This window comes from Hylobates moloch, unplaced genomic scaffold (genome assembly GCF_009828535.3).
Source record: "Hylobates moloch isolate HMO894 unplaced genomic scaffold, HMol_V3 SCAFFOLD_11, whole genome shotgun sequence".
Classification (NCBI taxonomy): Eukaryota; Metazoa; Chordata; class Mammalia; order Primates; family Hylobatidae; genus Hylobates; species Hylobates moloch.
Window position 1 is genome coordinate 84,217,731 of NW_026652286.1, and position 27,301 is coordinate 84,245,031.

Here is a 27,301-nt window from a genome sequence, read left to right on the forward strand (position 1 = left end):
AATAATAACATAAGGCTAAATTATGTTTAGAATTTAGAACCCTTTGATATAACTTGAAGTACGTTTTAGAGTTTTTTCAAAACTGATAATTAAATTGGGGTGGTTCTCAGTTATCTGAAAAATTTATTTAAAATCAGAATGCTGTATTTTCCAACCAAATATCTACTAATTTTAATAAATTAGTTCTTTTTAATTGCATGAAAAAATTGCGTGTAATCATTGATTTCTGCCTACCTAGTCATTCACCTTCAAATGTAATCCCTTCAAATTATTAACCTTGGAATTGTTTGGCCTCCTCTCTAGTTATAACAGAAGGAAGTCACAGTTTCTGAAATAAAATTCCTTTTACAAAGTTAAATTTTAGTGCAGTTACTAACATTTTAGTTTTTGCACTTCAGTTTTTAAAAGAAAGTCCAATTGTATTTTCTCATGTAATGAGTTTTAATATTTTATATTCAGCTTTTTGTCTGTATTCTTTGAAACTTATCACTTGCTTTTCTATGAAAATAGTATTTCAGTGCAACAGAAACTATCTTCTGAACTGTCTTCTACTTTGCTGATCATTTGTTTATGGGTACTTTACAGTGGGATAACAAGTTGATATAGCCACTAATTTAATCAAATAAAGATTTTATTTTTTCAGTTTATACAGGAGTAAAAAGACATTATCATTGTACTGAAAGAGAAACATGTTTTCGAATTATTCTTCATAGCACACTAAAGACACTGCCAAACAGCTACTGCCTTGTACATGATATTAGTTTAAGAAATATTTGTTGAATGAATGAACATTGAATTTAAACTAGCTATCATCAGTGTCAGGAACCTACAGGTGAAGTCTCATGTCATTTATTGACAGGATTCTTAACTGGAAAATGTTAACTATTGTATACTAATTGTATTTATTTGTGTTCTGGGATGCAGGTGGCAATAAAAATAATCGATAAGTCTCAGCTGGATGCAGTGAACCTTGAGAAAATCTACCGAGAAGTACAAATAATGAAAATGTTAGACCACCCTCACATCATCAAACTTTATCAGGTATGACTCAGCCTAACACTATCTCCATTCATTTCACAAGATAGTTGTCTATTTCGTATCGTGATTTTTCGTCTTATATTTGTTTTTCTAATCAATGAAAGAAAATACATGTATGCTTTTTGTAACTAAGTACACCGTTTTTCTATATTGTCTTTAAACTTAAAACTCAGAAATCTTAAGTCATCTGTCAGACTGCAAGTTGTTTTAAAAGTTTGCAGTGTGGGCTCACACTTGTAATCCCAGCAGTTTGGGAGGCTGAGCAGGGAAGATTACTTGAGACCAGCCTGGGCAACATGGTGAAACCCCATCTCTACCAAAAAATATATATATACAAATATTAGCCTGGTGTGGTGGTGCACATCTGTAGTCCCAGCTACTTGGGAGGTTGAGGCGGGAGGATTGCTTGAGGTTGCAGTGAGCTATATCATACTACTACACTTTAGCCTGGGTGACAAAGTGAGATACTGTCTCTTAAAAAAAAAAAAAAAGAAGTTTACAATTGTATGATACCCTGCTTTTTAACTGCAGAGTTTTGGTCCTACTGCCTAATAAGGATATGGCAGTTTTGCTCATTTAAAAAGGATACTGTATGTTTTATGAAAATACAACCGCTAAACTAGTATATTATTCAGTGACATACTTTGTAATACATAGGACTGTATTTATTTAATTATTTGGCTTATTTTAGTAGATAAAATAAATTTGCTTTTTTAAAAAAACCAACTTTGTTATAATAATTTTTGTAAAATAAATTGAACCCATTTTAAGTGTAAGCCATGGGGTTTTTTGTCATTGTTTTTCATTGTTTTTTTATAGCTTTAGAGGGTACAGGTGCAGTTTTGTTACCTGGCTATATTGCATAGTGGTGAAGTCTGGGCTTTTAGTGCACCCACCAACCAGCCATGGTTTTTAAAAGGAGTGTTTTTCTCAGATTTTTAAAGAGTAATTCATGTTTAAGAAGGATAATATAGTACAAAATATTGAAAAAAATTATTTCTTAACATGTAGAATTTTTCTGTTGAAAAGCTCTTTTTAAACTGAAATGTTCCAGTATCCTGGCCCATGACTTTGATTTCCAGAGTGTGATGTGTATGCCCATGGTATGCTGGACTCAGCCTGTACCGGCTTGTTGAGAGCTGGTTGTTTAACTTTCAGAAGCTTTGCAAGCCAATTAACATGATGTTAGTAGCTCAAAATCTGCATTGGTAGGAAGATTTACATCACAGAAGTTGGCTTACAAATCAGGACCTTTTTATTTTTTGTCAGAAAGCTGGTTTACTGGCACACCAGTGTGTGCATTCAAATAGATTAGCACAAATGTGCTTGGGAGTATAAGAAGAAAATATCAGAACCTCTAGTTATGTTTATTTTTTATATTTGTTTTGTTGTATATATTTTATAATGTACATAATATTTATACAGTGGCACATGTATGCAATGTGTATGTATATATACATGTCACCATATGTGTCGTGTGTGTTTGTATGTGTATATATATATATACACATATATATATTTGGCAACTTTATTTTTAATGGATTCCCATAGGAATCATGTTTATTGTATTTTATTTTTTTTAGAGAGAGGGTCTCACTGTTGTTGCCCAGACTGGCCTTGAACTCCTGGGCTCAAAGGATCCTCCTGCTTCAGCTAGGACTACAAGTGCATGACAGTGTGTTTGGCTCTAAACCAGTGGTCCCCAACTTTTTTGGCACCAGCGACCAGTTTCGTGGAAGGCAATTATTCTACCTCAGCATTAGATTCTCATAAGGAGTGTGAATCCTAGATCCCTCACATGCACAGTTCACAGTAGGGTTCCCACTCCTATGAGAATCTAATGCTGATCTGATGGGAGGTGGAGCTCAGGTGGTAATGCGAGCAATGGGGAGCTGCTGTAAATACAGAGGAAGCTTCACTATGTGGCCCGTTTCCTAACAGGCCATGGACTGTACCAGTCTGTGACCCAGGGGTTAGGAAGCCCTGCTCTAAACAGCTTTTATTGATAGAGATTTTCAGTTTAAAAAATGTGAAGACCATTGGCTTATGATATGCCTCCTGAGAATGAGAGACTATGATGTGTCACTCAAAGCATTTCCTAAAAATTCTAAAACTACAGAGGCCTCTTAGGTCAAATTTATATCAGATTAACCCAGTGCAGTGACATGTAGTCCCAGCTACAGGGGAGGCTGAAGCAGGAGGATCTCTTGAGCCAAGGAGTTCCAGTCCGTAGTACACCACAATTGCACCTGTGAATAGCCACTGTACTTCAGCCTGGATAACATAGAGATCCCATCTCTAAAAATAAATAATTAATTAGTTTATTCAGATTACTTCTCCCTTTAAACTTAGAAAACGTCTTGCTCTGTCACCCAGCGTGGGGTGCAGTGGCACAATCATAGCTCACTGCAGCTTCAAACTCATGGACTCAAGTGATCTTCCTGCCTCAGCCCCTCCCCAAGTGGCTGGGGCTACAGGCACATGCCACTATACCTGGCTAATTTTTTAATATTTTTTGCAGATACAGGATCTCACTATGTTGCCCAGGCTGTTCTCAAACTTCTGGGCTCAAGTGAGCCTCCCACATTGGCCTCCCAAAGTGCTGGGATTACAGGAATGAGCCACCCATGCCTAGCCATTGTTTTTTTAATTCCTGAAGAAGATACTTCTAAGAAACTAATTATATTCTTCAAAGCCTCTGATTAACCATAAACTAAACCGAGGATAAAACTAACATAATTTGCATATTAATTCTATCTATTTGAGGTAAATAATTGGTTACAGTTGATTTACTGATTTGTTTAGGCCCAAACTGTAGGTAGCTCTTAGTTTTCTGACCTCGTGGAGAATTGTCTTAAATCTACATCTTAGAACAAAATTAATTTTCTTCCTTTCAGTAGATAGCAGTTAGAGTATTACAGAGAAACACTCTAAAACTTGTTCATCTTGAATCTAAACACTCATTTTCTTTTTATTCTATTTGTATTTATTTTTATATATATATATTTTTTTGAGACATAGTTTTCCTCTATCGCCCAGGTACAAGCAGCTCTCCCACCTTAGCCTCCCAAGTAGCTGGGATCACAGGTGCACACCACCACACCTGGCTAATTTTTATATTTTTTAGTAGAGACAGGGTTTTGCCCTGTTGGCCAGGCTGGTGTCGAACTCCTGACCTCAAGTGATCTGCCCACCTTGACCTCCCAAAGTGCTGGGATTACAGGCATGAACCACCACACCCAGCCTCATTTTCTTTTTAAATAGACTTCCATTTAGTGTAGTTTGAAAAATCAGATTTGTGACAATGACACACTTCATTCTGAATCTAGAAAAATGCATTTAAATAAAAGTATTTCACAGTAGAGCTATCAATATGAAACTTTTGAACAATTAGAGTACTTTGTAACAATATTAAAGTATAGTACAAGGAATATCACATTGTGCCAGATTAGCTAGGCTACCAACCAGGTAAACTAAATTACTCTATTTTTTTATTCTTTTAATCAGAATCTACCATGATAACATAGGACTAGAAATGTCAGTGAGGAGATGTTGAAAAGTAGATCTTTAAAACTTATATTATCTATACTAGTACTTCTCCAACTTTAATGTACATAAAAATCACTTGGCAGTTTTGTTAAAATGTAAATTCCAATTCAGTATGTCTGGGATGGGGCCTGGAATTCTGCATTTCTTACAGGTGGTTGAATAGTGCTACGACTGCTGGTCCAAGGACCACACTTAGATGAGCAAGGATCTCAATTTTTCACAAACACATTAATCAGAAGGATATTGTCAGGCTTATAAACTTAGCCATCTTCTGAATTGTTCATAACTGTGATTCTTTTATTGGTAGTTTCAATTTAGGTAACTCCATAGAATATTGTGGAAAATTCCAGTACATTTCTGTCAGACTAATATGGAATTATTTATCAATAGGTAATGGAGACCAAAAGTATGTTGTACCTTGTGACAGAATATGCCAAAAATGGAGAAATTTTTGGTAAGCTTTTTCCTTTAAATTTTCTATTAATTTGAAAAATTCACTAATCTGCATGAATGGGGTATTTTCTGTTAATTTTCTGCTTATTTAAGTGTTGGTAATATAAGTGAAAAAAAATTAAGTGTTAAAAATATTCAGTAACCTAAAATATGAAATATAACTTATTTCCTTGCATTTATTATACTAAAGGTACTACTTCTGTCATCTCTATCAGAAACTGGAGAATCAAACATATGGAGGAACTTTTAGTCATATTGCAAAGGATATTTTCTTTCTTTTTATCTTCCTTTTTACCTTCCTTTTCTATGGAAAGATTAGTCAGCAAATATTTATTAAGCTTCTACTATGTCCCAGGCATTGTACTAGGTACTGGGGATACTCTAGTAACCTAAATAGCACAATCTCTGTTATTGTGGATCTTACAGTTTAGTAAAGTATTCACTATAGGTGTAAGACCTCAGGCAAATCACTAAACCTCTCTAGGACTTGATTCCTTTATCTCTAATAAGAAAGTATTTGATTGGTGTTTATGATTCATTCGAACTTTAAAAAAAAATTTAAATATTTTATTCTAGCTTTCACCTAAAATATCTATTTATTTTTACTGTGGAACCAGAGCACTGTAGGTATCTAAATCTTTTTTGTTCTTAACTGAAATTTAAGTCCAAAATTGTTTTTTAAGCAGCTTTATTGAAGAATAATCATATATAATAAATTACACGTATTTAATGTGTACAACTTAATGTTTTGATACACGTTTGTGAAACAATCACCACAGTCAAAATATCCATCACTTCCAGAAGTTTCTTTGTGCCCTCTTTGTAACTCTTTTACCCCATCTGACACCCAAAAAACCACTGACCTGTTTTTTGTCATTATGGATCAGTTTGTATCTTTTGGAGTTTTATATAAATGGAATTATACAGGATATACTCAAATGTAATCATACAGGATATATTCTTTTTTTGGTCTAGCTTCTTTAATATAATTATTTTGGGATTCATCCCATTTTATTGTGTATATCAACATATAATTTCTTTTTATTGCCAGTAGTATTATATTATATGAATATACCCCAGTTTGCTTATTCATTCATCTATCTATTGATAGACATTTGGGTTGGTTTCAGTTTTTAGCTGTTAAACATAAGTTACTATGGACATTCATATACAAGTCTACACAGTCTACCTTCAGGTAATACTTACCACTTCACATATAATATAAGAACCTTGGCTGGGTGCAGTGGCTCACACTTGTAATCCCAACACTTTTAGGCGGTCAAGGTGGGTGGATCATCTGAGGTCAGGAGTTCAAGACCAGCCTGGCCAACATGGTGAAACCCATCTCTACTAAAAATACAAAAATTAGCCGGGTATGGTGGTGCATGCCTGTAATCCCAGCTACTAGGGAGGCTGAGGCAAGAGTGTCACTTGAACTCGGAAGTGGAGGCTGCAGTGAGCCAAGATCGCACCACTGTACTTTAGCCTGGGCGACAGTGAGATTTCATCTCAATTAAAATAAATAAATAAATAAAAAATAACCTTACATCAGTGTACTTCTCTTTTGCCCCTCCTGGCTTTTATGTTCTTGTTGTCATATTTTGCTTAAACCTATTTTATAAAACATAATACAGTGCTATTTTTCTTTAAACAATTATCTTTTAAAGAGATTTCCACATTTTTTGAAAATGATCTATTTATCAGTGTAGCTGTCTTTTTCTTTAAACACTTATCTTTTAAAGAGATTTCCATATTTTTTGAAAATTGCGTCTGTTTATCAATGTGGCTACCATTTCTGCATTCCTATGTATGTATATATTTTTATCTAATGTCATTTTTCTTTTGTCTGAAGGATTTTCTTTTCTTTCTTTCTTTTTTTTTTTTTTTTGAGACAGAGTCTCGCTCTGTCACCCAGGCTGGAGTGCAGTGGCGCGATCTAGCTCACTGCAAGCTCCGCCTCCCGGGTTCACGCCATTCTCCTGCCTCAGCTTCCCAAGTAACTGGTACTACAGGCGCCCACCACCATGCCTGGCTAATTTTTTGTATTTTTAGTAGAGACGGGGTTTTACCGTGTTAGCCAGGATGGTCTCGATCACCTGACGTGATCCGCCCGCCTCAGCCTCCCAAAGTGCTGAGATTACAGGCGTGAGCCACCGTGCCCGGCATCTGAAGGATTTTCTTTAGTGTTTCTTGTAGCACAGATCTGCTGGTGATGAAATATTTCAGCTTTTATATGTCTAAAGTAGTCTTTATTTTTGTCTTTGTTTTTGAAAGATATTTGTACTAGGTATAGAATTCTAAATGGACTTTTTTTCTTTCAGTACTTTAAAGATGTTGCTTCACTGTCTTCCCATTTGCACTGTTTCTGACAAAAAAAACCACTGTTATCTTTTTCTGTATTCCTGTGTATATAATGTGCCTTTTTTCTCTGGCTGCTTTTGAGGCTTTCTATTTATCACTGGTTTCAACAACTTGATTATGATGAGCCTTTGTGTGGTTTTCTTCATGATTCTTATGTTTGGTGTTCATTGAGCTTTTTGGATCTGTGACTACACTCTTTTCATCAAATTTGGATATTTTTCAGCCATTATTTTCTAACTAATTTTTCTCTTCCACCCCTCTCTCTTCTCCTTCAGATATTCCAGTCAAATGTATATTAAACTGCTTGAAATTGCCCCACAGCTCACTGATGCTCTTTTCCATTTTTAAAAAATTCCTTTTTCTCTATTTCATGTTGAGTAGTTGCTATTTCTGTCTTTAAATTCACGAATCTTTTCTTCTGCCATTAATCCCATCCAGTGTATTTGTCATCTCAGACATTGTAGTATTCTTTTCTATAAACTTGACTAGGACTGTTTTTTAATGCCTTCCATGTCTTTACTTAGCTTTCTGAACATCTGGAATCCAGTTATGATAATTTTTAATGTCCATGTCTGCTGATTTCCAGCATCTCTGTCAGTTCTAGGTTGGTTTTGATTGGTTGATGTTTCTCCTCAGTTTTGGTTACATTTTCCTGTTTCATTACATGTCTGGTAGTCTTTGATTGGATGCTAGACATTGCCAATTTTACCTTGAGCACCACATATTTTTGTGTTACTTTAGGTTTTCTTGAACTTTGTTCTGGGATGCAGTTAAGTTACTTGGAAACAGTTTGATCCATTTGGGTCTTGCCTTCACGATTGAAACGTGCTCAGTCTGGGTCTAGTTACTTCCCACTTCTGAGTACTCTACTCAGTGCCTCATGAATGCTGAGGTTTTTTGGCCTGACCAGTAGGAACAGGCACCATTCCTGGTTTTGTGTAAGCACCAGCCAGTGTTCTCTCTCAGCCTCTCAGATGGTTCTTTCTCTGGCCTCTGGTGGTTTTCCCTCACACGTGAGCTGATCAGCACTCTCCTGAGTGCTCAGGGGACGGATCCCTCTGCAGAACTTTGGAGTTCTCTCTGTGTGTAGCTCACCCTTATCTGGGAATCTCAGCATTGTCTACTCAACTTAAAGACATTGCTGGGCCCCACCTGGGTTTCCCCTCCCTGTGCTGTGGCGTAGAGATTCTCTCAAGGCATTAGTTGGAATATTCACAGGTCTCGCCTCATTTGTCACCTGTTGCTCAGGGATCACTTTCCTTTGCCTGATGTCCAGTGTCTTATAAACCATTCTCTCATGTATTTTGTATTTTTGTTGTTGGAGATGGGAAGGTTGTTTCAGGCAGGAGGACAAATCCATCTTAGCCAATAGCAGAATTATTTAGTCCTTTCGAATTTGTTATTAATTTAAGGTATATTAAAGAGAAAGAACCATATGCACTTCTATAGTTTTGAAAAATACACTACTTGCAGTTGGATTCTAAATAAATAGTTCTGACTAAACTCTTTGTATTTCAGAAAAGATATCTGTTTCCCTCTTTTGCTTAATTTTTTCTTTTTTATGCTACTACTTAATGAGCTTATTTTAATTCTGAAAATACTTGTTTTAGCTAGCAGCATCTTGACTGATGCTATAATAGACTGTTATGGGCTTTGGAGCTAAGCAAATCTGATTTAGAATGCCGGCTATACCATATTAATTGTTAACATTACTTTGGGCAGGTTTCTTTCCTTTTCTTCCCTTTTTCCTCTTTATTCATTTTATTTTTCTTGCCTTTCTTTCCTGTTTCTTACATTCACTTATTCATTCATTTATTCAGTCTTTCAAGAAATCCTTATTGAAAACCAACTACTTCTCACACACTGTTAGGTGGTAAGAAAACTGCCATGAAGAAAATAGACAAAAATCTCTACTCTTACATTCTAGTTTGGGAGAGAGAAACAAAATAGCTGAATTATGTAGTAGATTAGATAGTGATGAGTGCTATGTAAATATAGCAAGGCTGGCTGGTTGGGAGGCATGGGAGTTGATTGCAACATTAAATAGAGTGGTCAGAGAAGGCCTCGCTGGCATTTGAGCACAGACTTGAAAGCACAGTCATGTCTATATGGTAGAACAGAGATTACCCAGGGAGAGGGAAGAATAAATGCAAATCCCTGAGGCAGCAGTGTGCTTGGTGTGTCCAAGGGGTAACAGGGAGGCCAGTATGGCTCAAGAGGAGCAAGCAAGAGAGAAGAGCAAGGAGGAAGAACAGTAGAAGAGGAGGTCAGAGGGTAAATGAGAGGCAGGAGTGGGGCAGATTTGGGGGCATTGTGTAGGCCATTAGAAGGATTTTGGCTGTTACCTTGAATAAAATTAGGGAACCATTTTCGGCTGGGTTTCAGCACAGAAGTGACTGCATCTAATGTAACATTTTAAAAGCATCACTCTGGCTGCAGTGTTGAGAATGGGAAAGGGTGGAGATAGGGAGACTAGGTAGGAAGCTGTTGGAGTAGTTCCAGTGAGGGGTGATGACAGCCCAGACTGGGGAGTAGCAGTACAGGTAGTCCTAATTGGTCAAACTCAGAATATACTTTGAAGTACAATCAGTAGGACTTCTCAACAGATGGAGACTACCTAAGTAGTAGGTATGATTATGGAAGAGGCCAAGATCTGATCCCTGAGGCATTTAAACATGAAAAGATTTAGAAAAGAGGAGAAACTAGCGGAAGAGATGGAGGAAGAAAACCAAGAGAATGTGGTATCCTAGAAACCAAGTGAACAAAGTATTCTCAGAAGGATCAAGTGAACAACTGTGACAAATGATGCTGATAGATCGAAAATGATGAGGAATGACAGTTAACAATTGTATTCTGCAGTTTGGTAAGAGCAGTTTTGGTGGAGTGACTGGGCCAAAAGCTAGATTGAAGGGGCTTATAGAGCAAATGAGAGAAGAAAAATGGAGAAAGCAAAATAGACAACCCTTTCAAGGAGTTCTGCTGCAAAAAGGGAAAAAAGAAATGAGGAGGTAGTAAGTAGAGGCAATGAGTCGAGAGAAGGATTTTTAAGTCTTTGCCCATTGGAACATTTTTAAAGCTTTGGACTGTAGTTTTACAAGTAAAGTAGAAATAGCTGTTACATGTTAGGCATCATTTCTGTGAAAATAGGATAGTCTAAATTGTTCTTTCTTGCTAAGATCTTTGAAACAAATTTGGATTACATTGTTTTATATACATTGAGACATAATTTGGGGATTTTTAAATGTATAAGTTTTATATTTAAAGTAAAATCTCTAGGGTAAATGGTCAATTGGAGTTCTAGAAAGAAGAATCTGATGTCGATAGAAAAGTTGGACAGTGAATGCTATTATCTTATTTTCCACTCTTGGGTACAGTTAATTTCTTGACCATTGAAGATAATGAGTAATAGAATTAATTTAAAAAGATCATGAAATCTTTGGATAGTCTTCACTAGTTTGGAAGGGAAGAATCTGAATTTAAAGGAGATGTGAAGATCATTTAGTTCAGTTTGTTTTTATTTGCCTTGACTTTGTCATACAGCTTGAAGCCCAGCAGAACTCATGATCTTTTTTTTTTTTTTTTTTTTACAAAACTATTTCTCTCTTTTCCCTTACTTGGCTTAAACTGGAAACCTTGATGTCAGTATTGATTCCTTTTCCTTCCTACCTGAATGAGGTTTTGAATCCTGCCTATTCTACTTCCTAAGTATTTCTCTAGGAGGTCCCCATCTTTATAACCACTGTTAATGCCTCAGGTTAAGGTCTTCACTCTTCCTTCTCTGTATGTTGTGTCATTATCTCCTAACTGTTCTATTTTACATTTTCTTCAGAATTGTCTTTCTGAATCACAAACGTAATCATGTTGCTTTTATTTATTTTCTGAGTTTTCTAGTAATGACCATTAATTACAAAAAAAAGTAATTTTGAAAACAAGGTAATGGCATGCAAACAGTTTGCAGTAGAAGGATTAATGCTCAGTGTACTGTACTCTGTTATCATGTACTTTATTACCATGGGCCCTTAAACATCCCTTGATCTTAATTTCTGTTTATAAGGAAGATTCCTTATACTGCTCCATGCTTCAGAGCTGTTTTAATGTTACACAGCAACCCTGTTTTAATTTTTCCATGTGGTCAGTTGAAAGAGTTGGGCATTATGCCAAGAGTTGAAGGTAGAAGAAAAAGAGATTGGTGCCCAAGAAGGGTAAGGATAAGGAATCCAACTAAGAAGGCGGGAGGCACAGGGAGCCTAGAAGAAACTAAGATGTAAATGGCAAAAAATTGTTGCCTATATGTGGAATATATAGGGAAGAAGAGACATAGTAAACTGTAGATTCAGGTAGGTACAAGCACGGAATGGTCTGGTAGCCAGCCCGTTTCTGACATGGAGCCCATGAAGATATTAAAATAGAAATGAGAAGATTCCATCCAAATAACATTAATCAAGTGGTGAAAAATATGTACATTAGTCCCCCCTACAGAGGGGACTTTCAGCGGTTTCACTTACCTGAGGTCAACCATGGCCTGAAAATATTAAGATATTTTGTGAGAGAGAGAGCACATTCATATACCTTTTATCACAGTATGATGTTATAATTGTTCTATTTTAGTATTGTTGTTGTTAACCTCTTACTGTGCCTAATTTACAAATTAACTTTATCATAGGTATGTTTATCCAGGAGAAAACATAGTACATATAAGGTTTGGTACTGTCCGCAGTTTCAGGCATCCGCTGGAGGTCTTAGAACACAGCCGCTGCAGATAAGGGGGGACTGCTGTATGAGATTTTAAGTGAATTAAGCCCAAAATGTTTTAAACCAATTGGAGACTTAGATGGAAAAAAAAATCATAGATAAACAGTAGTTAACTTTGTACTTTGAACTATATATTAAGATTTCAGGTTTATAACTTCAGAGTCAGTCTTTATTTAACTTTACAAGTATTCCTTTATTGCTTACTCTGTGCTGGGAGGGTGTTATGTTCCCAATGTTTTTTTCATTCTTAGTTTTGTATTTAGTTGGCCAGCAGATCATACTCTGTTCTTGCAAAATGACTTGAAATTAAATCCTTCTGTTTCCCCAGTCATCACCCTGCCCTAGGCTTTCATCACTTCATGTCTTAATTAGCGAATCCTTCATGTTTTACCATTCCCTCTTTCTTCTCTAGTCAAGTACATTTTATAAAATTCCTGTTTAATCTTCCTAAAGTATTATTTTGATTATATTACAACTGTGTTCAGTAACTTTCACTCACCTTCCTATTGCTCATTGGATAAAATCCAAACTCCTCAGTTTGCAATTAGGGTAGCTGCACTAAGTGAATGGATGTGTCCAACTATTCCTTGCATAGGTCTATTTATTTAATATTATCTGTAGGTATGGACAACCAAATTGCCGAGTATAGTATCTGCTTCATTATAAACCAACCTTCCTTTCTTTCTGTTTGTGTCTCTTGGGCTTATCTATCTTCCAAGTTTTTATTTTTGCAAAAGTTAAACATTTACTAGTATTAGTGTAAGGAGTCAAATAATTGTGCAAAGTTTGTTACAGATGATACAGTCCCCATGCTCCTGCCCCTCCTCCCCCATTTTCTCCTCTTTAGAGGCAACCACTTTCCTTCCTTTCTTTCTTTCTTTCTTCTTTCTTTTTCTTTCTTTCTTTCTCTTTCTTTCTTTCTTTTTCTTTCTTTCTTTCTCTTTCTTTCTTTCTTTCTTTCTTTATTTCTTTCTTTCTGACACAGGATCTCACTCTGTCACCCATTCTGGAGTGCAGTGGTGCAATCACAGTTCACTGCAGCCTCGACCTCCTGGGCTCAAGCAATCCTCCTGCCTCAGCCTCCTAAGTAGCAGGGACTACAAGTGTGTGCCACCATGCCAGGCTAATTTTTAAATTTTTTTGTAGAGATGGGATCTTGCTATGATGCCCAGGCTGGTCTCCAACTCCTGGGTTCAAGTGATCCACATGCCTCAGCCTCCCAAAGCACTGGGATTACAGGTGTGAGCCACTGCACCTGGCCTACTTTCATTTATTTTAGCTGACTAATTTAAACCTACCTTCATTTCCCTAAATAATATGCTTGTACTGGTATTTCTGGATTTTTTTTCTATTTTAGACACAATCTTTTGAATCTCTTGGATTCTTCCCCTATCCCTATATGTAAGAGGCATATTTTAGAGGGTCGTATAAGGACCAGATGTGGGAAACCTTAAGTATTAGGAGTAGGAGAAGGGGTTAGGATCTTTATTAGAATGGCCATCTGTGAGCCAGGAAGTGATGATGTCTATAAGGGAGTTTTTTAGGAAGATAAGTCCAGCAGTGGTGTGTCAGCTGAATTAGAGGAGGAGAAAAGAAGCCATTTAGGAGACTACTTCGTTTAGATGTGAGAGGCTGAATGTTTGGGTTAAGATGTTAGTTGTCAGAATCATGAGAAAAGGTTTTAAGCAAGAAGCATTTCTAATTCTAAAAATAACAACTACTGTTATTTATTGAGCACTGTCTTTTTGTTGGGTACTGTCTAAAGTACTTGATTTATTTTTTAAAACCTTACAGAAAACTTACAAGGTAGGTACTGAAAGATTCAGTAATTTGTCCAAAGTCATACAGCAAATAAGCAACAGAGTCTGGATTTGAACCAGGCAATCCCAGAGCCTGTACTGTTAGTAATTACACTTTAGCACCTGTCAAGAATTCCTGTTGAGTGTCAAGAAGCGAACACCAAGAGTTAGGATTTAAAGCAAACATGATTGAAGAATATTGTGGTGTGGTTGACAGTAGTGCCTAAGTCTGTTTTCAGAGTAAAAAATGACAAATTAGATTTTAAATATGGTTTGGAGATAATATCAAGACAGTTAGTTTGCTACGGACAATTGACAGTTGAAAATATGGAAGCAAATGAAATTCAACAGATAATTAAATTCAACAATTAAAAGACAATCCAATTTAATAATGGACAAAACACTGGAACCAGACAAAAGATATACAAATGGCCAAAAAGCACATGAAAAATTACTCAACATTTTTAGTCATCAGAGAAATGCAAATTAAAAACCACAGGGAGATATCATTTCACATCAGTTAGACTGATTAAAATTGAAAAAACTGACAATAATGTTAGGCTGTGAAGCAACTAGAACTCTCATACATTGCTGGTAGGAATGTAAAATGGTACAACCACTAGGGAGAACTGTTTGGCAGTTTCTTATGAAGTTAAACATGCATATACTCCATCATACAACAATTCAATTCCTAGGTATTTACCCAAGAAAAATGAAAACAAGTGTCCATAAAGCGATTTTGATAAGAATGCAAATTTTTATAGCAGCCATTTTTCACAATCACCCAAAGTCGGATCAACCCAAATGTCCATCAATGGGAAAATGTATCCAGAACAAATCATAGTATAGTAATACAATGGAAGATGATTCAAAAAGGAAATGAACTATTTGTGCATGCAACAACGTGCGTACATCTTACAGACATTGTGCTAAGTAAAAGAAGCTGGACACAAAAGAGTATAGACTATATATGGTTCTATTTACATGAAATTCTGTAACAGTCAACACTAATGGATAGTAATAAAAGCTGGAAAGTTGCCTCCAGGGAGAGGGGAGAATTGACTGGAGAGGGACAAGAGAGAACTATCTTGGGTGATGGAAATGGAAATGTTTTGTTTTTGTTTTGAATGGTGGTTATACAGAATATACAATTACCTCATATAGTTAACAATCTAAGAATTTGCATCTTATTGTATATAAATCATACTTCAATAAATCCTTGTCTTTCTCAAAAAAAAGGAGAGTTTAGTAATAGAAGTATAGATTTGAGGATTACCTGAATAGAAGTGATCAATGAAGCTGTAATAATGAGATTTCAGAATTAAGAAGGCTAAGAAGTGAGCTGGTAATGCATTTTATTAGAAGCAGGTGGAAGAAAGGAGTTGATGGAGTAGAAGAGTGGCTTGGGAAACATGGACAGTTTCTTTCCTGATTAGCCAAAGGAGCTTGGAGTGAAGTGGGGGTATTTGGTCATTAAGAGATCACCAGTCACTTCAAAGAAAGTACTTTTCAGTAAACTGGAAGCTACGACCAGATTTCAAAAGGTTAAGGATGCACGGGTGATAAAGGGAGAAAGATATTATAAAACTACCTTTTGAAGTTTTCAAGGTGGAAAGAAGAGAAGGAAAGAATTGAGGGGTAATAGGGTCTACATAGGATTCAGTATTATGTAATGGTTTTGGTTGTGGTCTTGGTGTTTGAAACAGCTAGAAAAGAAAAGAATGTAGGCAGGAAAAAAGAGATGGTGAAATAAGGTCCCAGAGTAGACAAGAGACAGTGGGATTAAGGGCACAGAGGGAATTAGTTTAGAAGAGAGGAATTCCTCCTTCTCTGAAAAGGTGTGCATTGGTGCAGTTACAATGATAATTAGAGATTGTGCCAAGGATTTAGCCTACAAAGGCTCTTTGTGGTAGAATAGAAGGAAGATGAGTCTGTTGATTCAAGATAGAGGTATTTCATTCTGTAGTGTAGCTGATGAGACATCAGAGAAAGAGCAGTACATTAGACACTGTAGTGAGAGAAAGGTTTAGAACAGCTAGCAGTGCTCATATGATTGTCAAGGGATGAATAAAAGGATCAATAATTAGCAGTAAGGGAGTTTATGGTAGACTTACAGTCAGCAGTGCTTTTCAATCCAAGAGGAGAAAAAGTAGACAATATGAATGAATGGCCCAGGTTGAGGATTAGAATGGTGGAAGATGAAATGCATGTAAGAGTTGCTGTGGTCAGAGAGGTCATTGTTGAAAAGGCTGATTGTGAGATCCAAGTTCAGGAGAGAGATAAGTGAAGCAACAAAAGGGCCTTATGAACTGGAATAATAGAACAGTGGAGAGACTGAAGACGTTCAAGTACTTTAAGGGAACAACATTTATATATTAAAAATATTTAAAACGCTAGCCTTAAGTCTGTGCATAACTCCCAGCAGCTTGCCACTTTAATTTCTCTTCTACTCTTAGCACAATTGCCTTAACCGTGTCCTGCTAATTCCGGGAAGGCCTTAGGTCTTTGCACTTTCCTCTTCTACTTCTTGAATAGAGAGGTTTCCTGTGCCATCTGGTTTTCTTGTTCCATCTGACTAGGCTTACGCCAAAAGAGCAATTATGGTGGCATGCTGGGAATGCATCTACAGTGTGTGATTCATGCATTATGAGGCTCTGATGGTTATCCTTTATTTTTGTTCAGTTAATTATATTGTACCTCATTCCACAAAGAGTTGAAGTAGTTTCAAAGGAGAATAATACCCCCAAAATTCTAGAATATAAATAAGAAGAAAGAGTTGAATCAGAAAATAGATATAAAAGTAGAAAACAATTGTCAGGAGGAAAAAGGAACACAAATATGCAGGACATAAGGGCCTAAGAACCTCACATTTGGCTTCAAGCTTTGCGGCTGTCAAAGTGAATAGAAGATGCAGGCATTTACAGAATTTTATCTAAGAGAAAGAACAGTACCTCTTCCTCGAAGAAAGCAAAACTTTTCTTAGTAGTAAATTCTAGAATGAAATTTTCCTTTGGCATTTCTAATAAGAAGTACTAAGTAAGTCATGTTGTTAAAATAAAAATTTGATCCTGTTAAAAATTTTCAGGGACTTCCCTTGCTTTTGGGGTAAAGTCCAGGATCCTTAACAAGGTCATCAAGGATCATTGCACTCTATATACCCTACCGTTAAAAATAATAGCAAGAAAGATTATCATTTCTTGAACTCTTACCATGTATCAGGCATTGTGTTAAGTCCTGTACATAAACTATGTCATTTCATCCTCTCAGAAACCTTATAAGATGGGTTTTACAGTTGAAGAAACTGAGGGACAGAGAGCTTACACAATTTACCCAGGGTCACAGAGCAAGTAAGCAAGTAGGTGGCATAACCAAGACCTGAAGCCATATTCTGACTTCATGTACTAACTGATTATATGCCGCCTTAGAGTTCTTTGAACTTCACAAGCTTCCGTCTGCTGATTTTGCACATTTCTGTTTCTTCTGCCCCCCCCATCTCCTTAAGCATGTCATTTAATTGAATTGAATCTTGATGGATATCATTAATTTAATATATTAACAGTAAAGAATAGAAACAGGGAAAGCATTTAACGGTTTTGTCAACTACGGTGAATATAACTGTTCCTCTTGATTTAATATGTGGCTTTGGTCCTGTATTCTCTCCTTATCTATAATGGAAGTAGGAAGCATTTGGGCTCCTGTCTTCTGTACTTTTGGAAACTGGGCAATGAACTGCTTACCAGATCTAATGACCAAATCTAATTAACTCCCACAAAACCCATAGCTAAGCTAATCTCCATATTCTCAAAATAGAACATGTAAATCTCTGATTCAAAATCTGTGCTCATGTTGATCTGGAGCCCTAAAGCCCTTTGCTCTCTGCCTATTGAAATACTGCCTATTTCAAAGTTCTAAATGAAGTTCCAGCTCTTCTATCCAGTTCTTCTCAATTAATTCTATCCACATTGATTTCTTATTAGGAGAACACTGTAGTTCTCTTTCCTGCACAACTCATTTTAGAATTTATCTACACACTGCCTTTCACTGTTATTTAAAGTCTGCATGTGTATCTTTTATCTCTTAATAGATTGTAGGCTTCTGTTGAAGACTTTAGCACAATACAAAGTGTTTTACAAATACCTTTTGAATGAATGGTGTAATAGTCTGCTTTGGCATTATAGACCTTATTTACCTAGTGAAGCCAACAGGAGAACACTGCCAGGTTAAGTAGTCTGAGGTACTTCTTTGTTCAGTTTTTGAAAGGAATTTTCTGTTGGTTTACTCTTCACGAGATAAACATGAATGAGGAAATACTAACTGAATCAAGGGAGAAAATTGGCTTCCTCCGGTATACTGAGCAGTTTTTGAGTGCTTACTGGTAGTTACCACCGTACAATTACTTTTTCTTCTAACTCCCACACCTCCCTTCACATAACCTTTTCAGAATATAATCGTAAATAAGAACATATGCATTTAACCTGGGTAACTTGTTCTCCAGGACTTATATGGCATTTGGTGCTCATCTCTGAAGGATAATATTTTCTTGGTCTGGCAGCATGGAATATGGAATGGCAAATGAATTTGCTTAAGAGTCCTTGGGTTATTTATGAATACAATAAGGCCTTAACTACATTGTTCCTGTGGAATCACAGGTGTGATTAATGAAAGTTATTCACTATTCCTACATTCTTTAGAACTATTTCTTACATTCATCCATGTGGTCATGTGCAATAAATGGCACAAAGATCTTAGGGTGATCACCTCGTCAGACAATTTGGGCACTGTTCAAACAATTAAACCGGCAGTCAGCAGATTCCGGCCTGGTAATTAAATTACCCAGGGCCTTTGTTTGCAGATTTCTGCTCCTTGATATGCTGTGTCTTTCTAGGCTGAGCATATGCCTGGGGTTTATTGATTCATTTCCTGTCTTTCCCTTTCAGTGGTAACATACTAGGATGCCAGCTGTGGTAATTGAAAAAGGGCTTTGTTTTAGCCAAAATACCTTTGGACACTGGTTACTTAGAGAACCTGAGGGACAGTTTTTGTGGTCTTTGGTTAATATCTTCACAGCCTGAAGGTAGTACTAGGAAAGTAGTTCGTTTGTTTTCTACTACAAGTTTAAATAAATTTTGAAGGTTTTTCGCACTGTATTTTGCCAGTATGAACCTAAGTTTTAATCCTTTTTTTTCTGCTTATTATTAACCGGGGTCCCAGGTCAGTATTGCTTAAATCTGTCCTCACTTCTCCAACATCTTCTATCATTGCTTTAATTCAGATTGGCATCATTTCTCACTTAAATCACTTCAACACCTAAGTCCTTTTTGCCTCCAGACTTGTCCCTCTTCTAATCCATCCTCCGTATTACCATCAAATTGATCTTTCTGTAATACAGATCTGATCCTTGTCATTTTTCTGCTTAAAATATTTCTGTCTTCCCATTGCCCTCATTATAAAGTCAAGTTAGTGTGGAATTGGTATAATGATCTGCCCTTGTCTTCCTTTCCAGTCACATTCCAGGCACATGTTGTACGGATTTTATTGACGGAACATGATCTGCTATGCAGATTTACAGACAAACTTTATTTCAAATGTGTGAGGATGGTAGATGTTAACATAGAAAGATATTAAATTGGTGTGTATTTCACAAGGGTTATGCAATGTTGAATGCATGCAGATGAAATTAGACTATCCTTGGCTGTAAAATTTAGGATCTTTCCTTTTGAGTTTGTATTAGATGTATGTAATAGTTATCTTTGAAGAGGTCAGATCTAATTGGATTATTTATAAATCTTTCTAGTTAACTTGTAGAGAGACTAGTAACCACATGAAAGAGCCAGCATGATTCATGATCCAGAAAATTGTTATTGTTCTCCCTCCCACCTTTGTTTAAATTGGGTCAGACATTAAAAGAAAAGTCAGGAGTAAGCTGTGTGTGGTAGTCCTAGTTGCACCATTGACTTCTACTATAAACATCCTTGAGTAAGCCACATAATGTTTCTGAACCTCAGTGTGTTCTAAAAAGGAAAGGAGTATATGAGTTTAGTAAGTGATTTATGTGCTGGGGGAAAAAAGAAAGAAAGAGAAAAGAGAAGTAAAGAGAAAAGAGAAGTGAAGAGAAGAGAAGAGAAGGGAGGGAAGGGAGGGAAGAAAGGGAGAAAGAGAGGAAGGAAGGGAGGGAGGAAGGAAGGAAGGAAAGAAGGAAGGAAGGGAGGGAGGAAGGGAGGAAGGGAGGGAAGGAAATGAGTAAGGAGGGAGAGAGGGAGGGAGGGAAATGAGTAACTTGACCACCGCTCTAGAGGAGTTCACAGTCAACCTTCTATGCCTAAATAGTTGTCTGTAAATCGAAGGAAATAAAGTTAAGTTTTTCAACATGGATTTGAAGAATGGAATGGATCTGTCAGAGATGATTAAATAAATTGTTTTTAAACTTCATATGTTTGGAAATACAAGCATTAGAAGCCTTAATAAAATAGACAAGTTTCTGAAATGCAGTCCATTTTTCCTGGTAACCTTCATTTTAGATTTCAGCTATCTCCTGCTGATTATTGGCAGCCTGCCGTTAGTTATGGTTCAAAGCTGACATTCTGTACTGTGAGCAGTGAGCTGCTCCCATGTCTGGCAGCTGCAGTTGTAGCTAGGCTACAGTGAAGGGAGAGAGAGAAGCATCAGCTATTCTGATCTTGGCCATAACCATACCCAACTGAATTCTATTAATGTGAGGATTTTGGCAGTCTGTGTTTCATTTGTTCCCTAGTTTTCTGTTTCTTTCAGGATGAATTTCTATTAAGTGAATCGTTGTATTATGGAATTTCAGTAAGATTAAATTAATTCAGAAAAAGCTAATTCTTTGTTTGTGAAAGGGGATAACCAGAGGTAGATGTTATCTGCTAATTACGGTGATAAAAGGGGTAGATTTCATACTTAAAATAAAATGGGAAAAACCATAGTCCACATAGGGAGGATCTTTTCTTCCCGCTTTGGTGAATGTCTTTCTGCTTGCATAAAGAGGTCTCCAAGTGAGATAGCTGAAGACCTTATATTTCTGTTGTATTTATTTTCTTGTATTTCTGAAAATGCCTTTGTTTTATTCTCATATGTGAATAGTCTAATTATTGCTACTGCTCCATTACCCACTTTTGTAAAATTATTCTTTTATTTCTCTCAGAGCAATACATTATTTATTGAGGGCCTGTTACGTGTCAGACATGGTTCTAGGTGCTAAGAAATCATCAGTTAACAAACTCTCTGCCTTCTTTGAGTTTACACTTTAGTGAGAGTGTTTTAAGTTGTGAGATTAAAAGAAAATGTGTGATGTCAGTGTTTCAAAGACAAATAAGGAAGGTAAGATGGATAGGAAGGCCAGGGGAGGATAAAGATGTGTTCTTTCATCAAAGATGATCAGGGAAAGCCTCTCTTATACATACTTCAGCAAAAACCTGAAGAAAGGATATATAAAGTAAATATTTTGAGATCTTACGTGTCTTAAGATGCTGTATCTCTACCATAATACAGAGTAGTTTGTCTGGGAATAGAATTTTAACTTGGAAATAATTTTCTTTCAGAATAATGAGGATATTGTTCCATTGTCTTGGAATTTCCAGGGTTGCTTTTGAAAAACTTAAAGTGATTCAATTCCTTATCCTTTGTTGTGAGTTATTGTTTTCTCTCTGTAAGCTTATAAGATCTTTTTGTCCTCAGTGTTGTGTAATTTTCCAATGATGTGCCTTGGTGTGGGTCTATTTCAATTTGTGGTGCTGGGCTATCTGGGAAATTGCCTTGAATTACTTAGTAGATGGTTTATTTCCCTACTTTTCCCTGTATTCTCTTTCAGAATGCCTTTTATTCAGATACTGGGCTTTCTGAACTGGCTTTCTAATTTTCTTCTTTTTCTTTTTTATTTTTTTGTTCTCCTATTTACCATGTCTTTGTCTTGTTCTGCTTCCTGAGGGATTTCATAAACTTTATCTTTTAACCTTTGTTTTGCTATCACATTTTAATATCTATGAGTTTATTTTGTTCCCTAGTTATTTCTTTTAAAATAACGCTCTTTTTTTCAACTTCTTAAGCATTTTACTTTTTTTATTTTTATTTTTTTAGTCTAAAATTTATTGCCTAAAGGCTTTAAGTCCTTGGGTACTTGTGCAGGATGTGCAGATTTGTTACATAGGTAGACGTGTGCCATGGAATAACACCCTTATCTTATTTGATCATTTTGTAATATCTTTTTTTTTTTTTTTGAGAAGGAGTCTCCCTCGGTCACCCAGGCTGGAGTACAGTGGTGCAATCTTGGCTCATTGCAACCTCTGCCTCCCAGGTTCAAGTGATTCTCCTGCCTCAGCCTCCCCAGTAGCTGGGTTTACAGGCACCCACCACCACGCCGGGTAGTCTTTTTGTACTTTCAGTAAAGACAGGGCTTCACCATGTTGGCCAGGCTGGTCTCAAACTCCTGGTCTCAAGCAATCCACTCACCTTGGCCTCCCAAAGTGCTGGGATTACAGGCATGAGCCACTGCATCTGGCCTATAATATCTTTATTAAATCTCTCTCAGAACAACAATAATTTTGTTAAATTTTCATTTCTTTGCATACTCTTTTTCTTTCATTTGTATTTCATTTCTTCGTGTAGTCTTTCTTCTCTGTGATTTGTTTTTTCCTGTTGGTGTGTTTGTTTTAGTATATATATTAGGTGTTAGAGTTTATTTAGGTGATTACTACGTATATTTGTTTGTCAATTCTATTTAAGAGCAGGGAACCAAGAAGCTAACTGGAAACTGAGCCAGTGGAAGGGATTTTTTCACTGCTAGGGTGATCTGACTGTGTTCTTATATTGGGGATTTCCAATGTTTGTATCTTTACACTTGAGTTGATGGATTACCAAGAGAAGATTCTTTGTCTTCTACCCATAAGGTAAAGCCTGGTTGCCATAGTTTTGGCCTTATGGATGAGGAATGCTAAGGCATATCAGTATCCGGTATGCATGTTTACTTAAGCTTTCTGTTTTCATTACGGTATGCCTCTCCTCAACTGCACCTAGAGTTCTTAGGTCTGGAGACCCTTCATTTTAGTCTCTCCTCGAGAGGATAAGCCTCTAGATTTCTACTGGGGTAGAAGTCAGGGCACTCACCCAGTGCATAAAATGAAGAGAGGAGATCTGGGGATTGAATTATTTTTTAAACCATCTTCACCTGATCATCCTTATTTTAGCTTCATTTTACACCAACTTCCAGTTTCTTGTGCCATCAGTTCCTGAGTCTTTGGGGCATTCTACTATGTAAATTATATTGATTCAAGGCATTTTCCAGTGCTGAGGCTTCAAGTTTCTCAAGTCAGTTGAGTTGGTATTTCAACAGTGAGATTTTTTTTGTTTCCAAGTTCTTTAGTTGGTTCTTTTTCCTGTTTCCTATTCTATTCTTTAAATGTATGTGATATAGTCTCTTATCTCTGGGAATATATTAAACATATATATTTATCTCTAGATGTTCCTTTTTTCTTATATTTTTCTTTAAATATTTGAACATAGTTGTAATAACTATTTTAACATCATCTTATGAGTCCATAATCTCTATAAATTCTAGGTCTATTTCTGTTGTCTTTCTCCTGCTTATAGGTAATATTTTCCTGCTTCTTGATATGTTTAATTTTTTGTTGTTGTTTGTTTTTTTGTTTTGTTTATTTTGTTTTGGATGCTGGTCATTGTGAGCTTTACATTGCCAAGTTTCTGGATTTTGTTATCTTCCAGAAACAGTGTTGAGATTTAGTGGGCAGTTAAGTTACTTATAGTTTTGTTTGATCTTTTCAAGTTTTGTTAGTGTTGGGGTTGCAGTAGCCCTATGCTAATTGTGGTCCTTCTAAAGTTTCTGCTGAATGCCTTGAATGATCAATAAACAGTCTCCAGTTTGGCTAAAAGAAGTTTAAATGGTCCTCAGACCTATATGAGCTCTGGGAACCATTCAGCTCACAACACCTTGTCATTCTTTGCCAAACCTTATAGAACTTCATCCTAGGCACATATTTCTTAGTATCTAGCAAAGACTTAATGGCACCTCTATGCAGATTTCTGAGCCTTTATTGTTATTTTTTTTCTGCATAGTCCCTCTTCTCCAGAAATTTGCCCCACATCTTCTGGAAACCTTAGACTTCTGGAATTCTAATTTCTGTCTCCTTTACTCAGGAAAACAGCCATGGCATGCTTGGGATGCCTGTGCCTGCTCAGAAATCCAGAATTTGCCTTCAGGCAGAAAACCAGGAGATCATAAGCCTCACCTGATTTTATTTTTTACCAGTTTTCTGGTTGTTTTAAAAGAAGGTTAAATCCGATTCATGTTACAACATCATAGCTAGAAGCATAAGTCAAACATGCTTATTTTAAAATCCTATTCCAATTATATGTTAATCCTGTTTCTTTGGATGTGTACCTCATTTGCTGAACTTGTTTTCTGCCTTAAATGACATTCACATTCCTCAAGAGTCTGCCCATCCTTTGATAGTATATGCATCTTTCTCATTGAAATTCATTGTTATACTCTCTCCTGCTTCTGTTTAGGCAGCCTGCTTGGGAAGGGGACTAAGACTTGCCATGGGAGTTTTGACTCAGGATTTTCAGTGAAAGTAGAGGAGTGTGTAGAAAGTATTTCTGGGCTGGGGCCGGGCGCGGTGGCTGACGCCTGTAATCCCAGCACGTTGGGAGGCCGAGGCAGGCGGATCACGAGGTCAGGAGATCGAGACCATCCTGGCTAACACGGTGAAACCCCGTCTCTACTAAAAATACAAAAAATCAGCCGGGCGAGGTGGCGGGTGCCTGTAGTCCCAGCTACTCCGGAGGCTGAGGCAGGAGAATGGAGTGAACCTGGGAGGCGGAGGTTGCAGTGAGCGGAGATGGCGCCACTGCAGTCCGGCCTGGGTAAAAGAGCGAGACTCCGTCTCAAAAAAAAAAAAAAAAAAAAGAAAGTATTTCTGGGCTGGATATCCTGGAGACTGCTCTACTAGGAATGAATGCTTCCTTTTTTTCCCCAGCCACCTTGGACACTGCCCTGTCTCTAAGATTTAAGATGAAATCTCTAATATTTAATACTCTCTTCAGGAGTTGTATACCCTCTGTTACTGCCCAGGGTGTGTGGCACAGGATGTGAACATGGATCGATCTGACTTGACTGCATCCCTTGTGGTATTCCAACTAATAAGACTGTTGACTGTCCCTCAGCCCTTTCCTGTTCCAATACTCCACTGTTGGGCGTGGAACACTTTGGGCATAGAACTCTATTGCTGTTTTTTGTGTCTGTATATCTTAGCTTGTGATTTTCCTCTTTAGTTTGATTTACTCTGTTGTAAATCACAAAATATTCCCAGTTGCTAGTCCATCAGTTCCTTTTGTTCTTGTGTGACTGTTAATTAATTTTCTTTCATTTCCAGGAATTGATGTAGGAGAAAAAACTAGCTGGTTCCCAGTCTGCTATCTTGAAACAGGCAGAATAATCTCTTTTGTCTTGCCTATGCACAACCATTTTAAGATAGATTTGCTTTTCATCAAATATTGGGGGTTCTTAAAATGTAAATATCCAGCTTTGTTCTTAAAATGTAAACGTAAAATAACATTTAATGTTTAAATGTTAAACATTAAATAGTATAACATTTTCTCTTTGTTTCTTTATCCCATTATGAACCATTTATCTGGCCCTTCATTCAAGAAATAATTACTGGGTTTCCTGTCTTGGTATTTGAGGAGGAGGGTACTATCTAAGGGAGAATTAAAAACACTTAGAACTATGTTATACTATGTGATGTTACAAGTGCTACGGGAAACTATGAGAAAAGTTCTTTAGAAAGTCAGAAGAAACAGGCAATTTTTTTTTTTTTTTTTTTTTTTTTTTTTTTTTTTAGGATTGTTTTGTTGCCCCGGCTGGAGTGCAGTGGCGCGATCTCAGCTCGCTGCAAGCTCCGCCTCCTGGGTTCACACCATTCTCCTGCCTCAGCCTTCCGAGTAGCTGGGACTACAGGCCCCCGCCACCACGCCCGGCTAATTTTTTTGTATTTTTAGTAGAGACGGGGTTTCACCCTGTTAGCCAGGATGGTGTGCAAATATAGTATTTGTAGGCATAAAGTTACAAACTCGGTGGCAGTATAGCATCTGGTAAAGGCCTCAGTGAACTAATGGCGAAATTTACCTCCTTTTTAGTCCTCACCCTCTTTAACTTCACTGCAGCAACTTGACTCTTAGCATGCACTCTCTTTTTTTCTTGGAAATTGCCTTTTGTGACTGTTTTCTTTTCCTACCTTTAAGACCATTGTCTATCTCATTTTCCTGTCCTGTAAGAGAAGGAGTTCTATGCATTCCCTCACTGAGCTCTGTATTCCCAAGGCTTCAGGCCTCTAGGCAGATGAACCTCAAATCCATAACCTGAGCCTTTACATTTCCCTAAATTCCAGGTCCCTACTTTCTGACTTGTTGAAAAGAAAATTACAAACTGGGCACATTACCTTCTTCTCCTCCTAAATAAGCTCTTCCCATATTCAAAATTCTGTTAGCAGTTTGACCATTCATTCTTCTTCTGCCCTTGAATTACCTTGGACTCATTCTTCTTTATATTTAATTAGTTGCTTAGTTTTACAAATTTTTCTTCAAAATATCTTATTTTCTGCTTTTGTTTACTTTAAATTTTCTGCTTTTGTTTACTTTATATTTTCATTGCCTTAACCCTAATTTAGTCCCTCATTAATTCATTTTCAGCTCATGATTAGGATCCCAAGTGGTTTCTTGCCTCTTTATTTCCTTTATCAGTCTCCTGTGCACAGATTTTCACTTTATTTCTTAAAAATCTTCTGCAGTTCCTCCTTGCCTACCAACTTCTTTGGCACTTAAGACCTTTTATAGTGTAGACCTAGCTCTTTTTTCCAATTTCATTTCCTGTTATTCCCTATGTGTACTGTATGAGAGACAATGGGCTTTGGAATCACGGACTGGGATTCTTGTCCCAGTTCAACCATTATTTAACTGTGTGCATAAGTAACTTTGGAAGAGTCGCTTAACTTTTCTGAGTCTCAGATTCTCATTTGTAAAATAGTCGATGTATGAATAAGGTAAACTAAGATTTCTGGTACTACAGTACCAGACTTAGTAAATGTTAATCTCTTCTTGCACTTTCCTCAGGTCAGTTTGGTTGGACCGCTGTTCTTGGAATGCTCCGTGTTTTCCTACACTTTTGCCATCACTCTTCTGAACAGTTTTTCACTCCCAGCACTTCTGACACGAAATGCAGAGGGTGGAGGGGTTCCCTCCACACCAACCAATTTTCCAGTACCAACTGAGTGTCCTAGAATTCATTTCAATTCTGATACTAACTACGCAGAGCTAGCCTC

At 36.9% G+C, this 27,301-nt stretch overlaps 1 protein-coding gene across 5 annotated transcripts in view; it reads left to right on the forward strand.

Annotated features, from left to right (window-relative positions):
• The window catches only part of SIK2 (salt inducible kinase 2), a 136,284-nt gene that overhangs the window by 12,930 nt on the left and 96,053 nt on the right, over positions 1-27,301 (forward strand). For 3 of the 5 annotated variants that reach the window (XM_058446662.1, XM_058446663.1, XM_058446664.1), the window contains exon 1: positions 5,014-5,041. Coding sequence is in view for 1 of the 5 variants with exons in the window: in XM_032167348.2 (XP_032023239.1) it covers positions 925-1,041; positions 4,978-5,041 (181 nt within the window). In the remaining 4 variants the exon portion in view is untranslated. Of the gene's footprint in view, positions 1-924; positions 1,042-4,977; positions 5,042-27,301 lie in introns of those variants that run through there. The other 2 variants (XM_032167348.2, XM_058446666.1) reach the window with 2 other exon arrangements.